Raw genomic sequence first — 6000 nt, forward strand, 5'->3', positions numbered from 1 at the left:
TGGCTCAGTGGCTGAGTGCCCCTGAGTTCAATCCCTGGTACCAAAAAAAAAAAGAGAGAGAGAGAAACAGAGACAGAGATACAGAGAGATATGATACAAACATACAAATCCTTCTAAGGAGACTAAACTTTCTGATTCTCAATGTAGTAGTACAGAGGTGCTTATTTATACAACTCATTACTTAAAAACAATGCCTGAAATATGTAACTAAAACTTTTACTTGAAATATTACTTGCAAAAAATTAAAAAGTGCCAGGTGCACATGCCTCTAATCCCAGGTTCCTAGAAGACTGAGATAGGAATATTATAAGTTCCAGGCCAGTCTGGGCAACGTAGCAAGACTTTGTCTCAAAATAACATTGTTAAAAAGGGTTGGAGATGTAGCTCAGAAGGAGAACACTCCTGGCTTCATTCTCCAGTACTGAAAATTTTTTTTTAAATGAAAAGTAAACAGATATTAAATAAGAAAGAAAAAGCAATTAACATAAAACCATTTTAGCCTTTTAAAAAAACCCACTCTATAGCTAAGTGTGGTAGCTTATCATGTACAAGGTGCTTATCATGTACATGACCCTGGGTTCAATCCCCATCACTTAAACAAAAGAATCTCACCCACTTTTAATTTTTTTAAATATATTTTATTAGTTGTAGATGGACACAATATGTTTATATTATTTATTTATTTTTATGTGGTGCTGAGGATCGAACTCAGTGCCTCACACATGCTAGGCAAGTGTTCTATCACTGAGCCACAGACCCATCCCCCACTTTCAATTTTGAGATAACTGAAATTAGACTTCTGGTTTGTAAATGGCCCGTGTTTATACTCCTGAGTCTACTAGACATTTTTTCTGAAAAATGACAGAGTGGTATGGTGGTACACAGATTTCAGAAACCTTGATTCTCGTTCTGTGTGTTTTTTTTTTTTTTTTTTTGTAGTTATAGATGGACAGAATGCCTTTATTTTATCTGTTTATTTTTATGTGGTACTGAGGATCGAACTCAGTGCCTTATGCATGCTAGGCAAGTACTCTGTGGGCTGAGCTACAGCCTTCATTCTGTCTTTTAAGGAAACAATAAAAAAAGTTGAATAATCTTGGGGAGGTGCAAAATGCAACACACACCTATCTAACACACACCTATCTGACCAACTTGCCCAAGAAGTCTAGTCTTGATAATAATGTTGAACATATTATTTCACTAATTTGCCATTCTACCTAAAAACATTTTAAATACTGTTTTTGGCTATAACATGTCATTATATAACATTGTCATACAAATTTTTGAAAATGCAGAAAACAAATCATCCATAAATCTACCTACATTTTAGCATAATTATTTTCTTATTTTCATCCTGTTTTAAAAATAGTTTCAGTGATGTTAAGGATAGAGCTTATGTTAGGATTATCCTATCTCAAGATATAATTTTATAACATTAAATGAAGTCTATTTGAATTATAACATATAGTAATTGAAATATATCAAATTCTGAGTTCCCCGAAATGTCTTCTTTTTATTTTTTTGAGACATGCTCTTGCTATATTGCCTAATCTGGCCTTAAACTTATGGGCTTAAGTAATTCCCCTGGGCTCAAGCAATCCTATTGCCTCAGCCTGCAGAATAACTGGGACTAAGGTATAAACCACTGTACCCCACTTTTAGTTCACTGGTTTTAATAGTAGTCTCTGTTGTCTGCCTATGAGATTTATATTTATCTTCTTTTAATTTTTTTCCAAATAGAAAAATTAATTTTAAGTAAAATGTCTTGTTCAATTGTTGGTCATAGTTATGATGTTAATATGTTTCTTAACATACTTTGAGGATAAAATTTTATATGGCCACTCAATATTTCCACTTCCACTTAAGTATTTAAATACCATTCTTGTACCAATTTAAATCACTATCAAACTATATATAAGATAAGGAATCCTGGGCTGGGGTTGTAGCTCGATGGTAGAGTACTTGCCTAGCATTTGTGAGGCACTGGGTTTGATTCTCAGCCCACATATAAATAAATAAATAAATATCAACAACTAAAAAAATATTTTAAAAGACCTTGTTTGTTTGTTTTTGGCAATGCTGGGAATCAAATCTTGAGCCTCAAGCATACTAGGCAAGTGCTCTACCATTGAGCTATACTCCCAGCCCTTGAATCTTAACTTCTTCTACTAGTTGTGTGAACTTGGGCAAATTAATCTCTCCCTAGTTTTGCTTCTTCATTTTCAAATGGGAAACTTAAACTTGCAAGTGGGAAACTTCCTATTATAAAGAATCCAAGTGAACCTGAGAGTGAGCCTCGGCAGTAGGTCCATTTCTGCTCTTTCACATAAAATCTTTACAAGTAAAATGACACTCAGAGTTGGGCAGCAGAATTTTTTAAAGCTTCTTGGTAACCCTAATGTGCAATAGTTAGAGTTTGGGGCCACTATCTATGATCAACTTGTTATCTGCTCTAGTTCCATTTGAAGATCTATGTCATTTATTCGTTCAGGTTTTTTTATTTTTGAGGGACTTCAAAACCTGAAAAATCAATGTTTTAAACCAAGGTTACAAGCTAGAATGCCTATAGGAACCAGGAAGCCAAAGAGAATTAGAGGGCTTTACAGTTGTCATCTATATGAGTAGGGGCAATTTTTCAGCTACTGTTGCTATGCACAAATTCTTAGCTCTTCTAATTTTTATAGAAAAGTTGAAAATCTATATTTTATATGAAACTCTAATTTTAAAATTTTGTGTCAAGAATTATTAACATTAAAGACCAAATAAAATGTATCTGGGGGTCAGATTTGAATTGGGGTCTGTCACTACGCAACTTTGTCTTCAAAGAACTAAAAGTATATTAAGTATGTATTGTCATATGTTGAAGTTTGCATTCATCATATTAGATTTAGTACCTATATGTATTTCTCTTAAGCAAGTTTTGTCTTTGATGATAGATATTATGATTTGACGATTTCTAAGCTTTGATCTCTTCACTTCTTTTTTAAAATTTGTTTTAATTAGTTATACATGACAGTATAATACATGGCACTATGATACATTATATATAAATGGAATATAATTTCTAATTTTTCTGGTTGTACATAATGCAGAATCCCACTGGTCGTGTAGTCATATATGTACATAGGGTAATAATGTCTTATTCATTCTACTGTCCTTCCTACCCCCCCTTACTCCCTCCCCTCCCTTCACTCCCCTCTACCTAAAGTAACTCTGTTTTTCCCTAGTCCCCCCCACCTCCCCGCACACACACCCTTATTGTGAGTTAGCATCTGCATATCAGAGAAAAAAACTTAGCCTTTGGTATTTTGGGATTGGCTTATTTCACTTACTATGATATTCTCTAGTGCCATCCATTTACCAGCAAATGCCATAAATTCATTCTTTTTTAAAGCTGAATAATATTCCATTGTGTATATATACCACATTTTCTTTATCCATTAATCTGTTGAAGGACACCTAGGTTGGTTCCAAGTTTAGCTATCGTGAGTTGAGCTGCTATAAACATTGATTTTAAGTCCTTTGGGTAAAAACCAAGGAGTAGGATAGCTGGGTCTTTTCACTTACTTCTAATCACTCATTCTAGTGGTTGTTCCTTACTGAGAGGGTATACTGTCATCTTCATTTCCATGGTGGAAGTTGTGGCACACACCCCTGAGTACATTTGGATATCAGAACCTTTCTGTCATGCTGAGAGAACCAACCAAAGACCAGCTTTTTATACATTTAATGCCAAGTCCTTGAAGACAGAGGCTGGATTTGAAATTTTCACTTGGCTGGATTTGAAATTTTCTAGCAACAAGCTAAGCAGAGGGCAGGCATGGAAACACAAATAGAGAGATTCCAAGTTTTTCAGGGAATAAGTGGATTAATTAATACTCACACATTGTGTGTCTAAAAGAAACATTAAACAAACAACAAGCATAGTGAGTAATATTAATGTAGTTATGTTAGGATATTATGATTAAAATACCTGATTTGAAGGAAATGATCTCTGAATTTTTGGTTTTGGGATTATTTTTAGATCATGATGCTGGAGATGGAGTCCTGAACCCTGAAGAGGCAGGTGTGATTTCAGAAGAATTAAAATGGGCATCCAGAACTGAAAGTATGAAATTAAGTGCAAGAGAAAGAGAAGTAAACAGTTCTTCAAGCAATTTAAGAACACAACCAAATTCCCAAAAACTTTGGGAAGATGCCCCAGAGTTACCTTCTATTTTTAGCTCTTTAGCACCGTCTAGTGGGCAACTGTTAAGCAATGAGGATAAAACAGAAACAGATGAATATCAGTTTACAAAATCTCACAGTAGATCATCATCCCAAATTCAGCCAGTGGGAAATGTGGAACAGCTTCATGGTATCACACCTGTAAAATTGTGTCGTAAAGAATTACGTCAGATTTCTGCCTTGGAACTATCATTACGACGTTCCAGTCTTGGAGTTGGGGTTGGATCAATGACTGCTGATTCCATTGAAGTGTCTATGAAACCTAGTGACTTAAAAACTTAGTCATCTAACGATAGACATTTTAATATAGTAGATATGTAAAAAGATTCCTTTCTCTAACTTGTTAAAAGTAAAGCTCAAGCTCATTAGTTCTTCTCCAGATAAAGGAAGAATGGGAGGATTGTATATTTTGGGGAGTTTTAATTTACATTTCCACAATAATTAAATAAACACATTTTACAATACTTGATAACACTTAAATATTCCCACTTACAAATATACTTAAATTTTTTTCAGGCATATTTTATTTGTTTTTTATTTTCCAGGTATATTGGAAGAACAAAACTAATAATAGATTAAATTATCCTTCAAATGTATGCTATTATATAATATAAAAGTGTATTATAAACATGTTATGATACAATAATCCTTAATATATTAATATAAAAATATATTGCTGTTTTTAAAAGATCCAGATAAATATTTCTTGTGTTAGAGAGGGAGTTACCTGCTGCATATGTTTTGGCACAGATGAAGTTTTTTTGCCAAAAATACAGTCTGTAGGCTAAGACAACCTGCCAGGTTTATGGACTAAAGTTGATTTTAGTGTCAGAGCCCACAGAAGTTAGGTGATTAGTCTTGATTTTTTAAAAACAATCTCTGTTCTTTTTCTAGAATTGTTGTCTGTTTATAGTGTTATATTATTGGTTTGCTAATATAATGAAATGTAAATTTTCATCTTTCTCCTGCCATGTGCATTTGACATGTCTTTTGTTTATGCTACCAAAATTGGGAGAAAAGATAGTTACATGGAAGAGAGAAACAATGATAGAAGAATACAAAAACATTTATTTCAGCACTTTCAGGAAAAGAACATTGATTGTGACATATCTAGTCACATGGAGGCTGTTTTGGAAAGCCTGAAATGTAGTCAAAGGATCGTTAGCTAATTATCTGATGGGATTCAGTCTGAGACTTTTCTCTACAACCTACTTCATCAGGAGTTTCAAACAGGCAGACCAAACAACGTTGGGACTGTAAATTTGTAAATGAAATTTTTGCTGCATTTTCTGTTTCAGCCTTTTTGTTCATCATGTTTAGAATTAAGAACTGAACAATTTATCCAACCAGTCTTTTTCACCATATTGTTTTTTCATTATAGGCAACATTCCATTCTGATGACCTACAGTATTATTTTGTTTCTTTTCCAAACTTTTACTTGAAATCCAAATTTGAGTTTCTTAGTTTAATTAATATTTGGGGACAGCAGTAACACCACCCTGACTCAACAGATGCCTACCCAATGAGAGTTACCCACTTCTTGTTGAATCCATTTTTTCTTATCTGATGCTGTTACAGACTTTTTTTGTATTTTACTCTGTGTTGTCCTGACCATCTCTCCCAAGACCCAAACTGTCACTCTGTGCCCACTTAAGGCTTTCTTCCTTTATCTAGTTGCTAGCTCTAGGGACTGGAGTTTTTTGTCCAATTTGCTAAATACCTGTTCCTCAGGAAAAGAAAGACAACAAACTTCTAAATAAGTGAATAGTTTAT

General features: G+C 33.9%; 1 protein-coding gene across 2 annotated transcripts in view; it reads left to right on the top strand.

The window, feature by feature from the left end:
* Positions 1-4739, top strand: part of Kif27 (kinesin family member 27) — an 82370-nt gene extending 77631 nt beyond the window's left edge. For both annotated transcript variants that reach the window (XM_027955618.3, XM_071600532.1), the window contains one exon: positions 4025-4739. In XM_027955618.3, the coding sequence (XP_027811419.2) occupies positions 4025-4509 (485 nt within the window). In that variant the 3' untranslated portion in view covers positions 4510-4739. The remainder of the gene's footprint in view (positions 1-4024) is intronic.
* The last annotated feature ends 1261 nt before the right edge of the window (positions 4740-6000 follow it).

The sequence above is a fragment of the Marmota flaviventris genome, chromosome 13, assembly GCF_047511675.1.
Source record: "Marmota flaviventris isolate mMarFla1 chromosome 13, mMarFla1.hap1, whole genome shotgun sequence".
Classification (NCBI taxonomy): domain Eukaryota; kingdom Metazoa; phylum Chordata; class Mammalia; order Rodentia; family Sciuridae; genus Marmota; species Marmota flaviventris.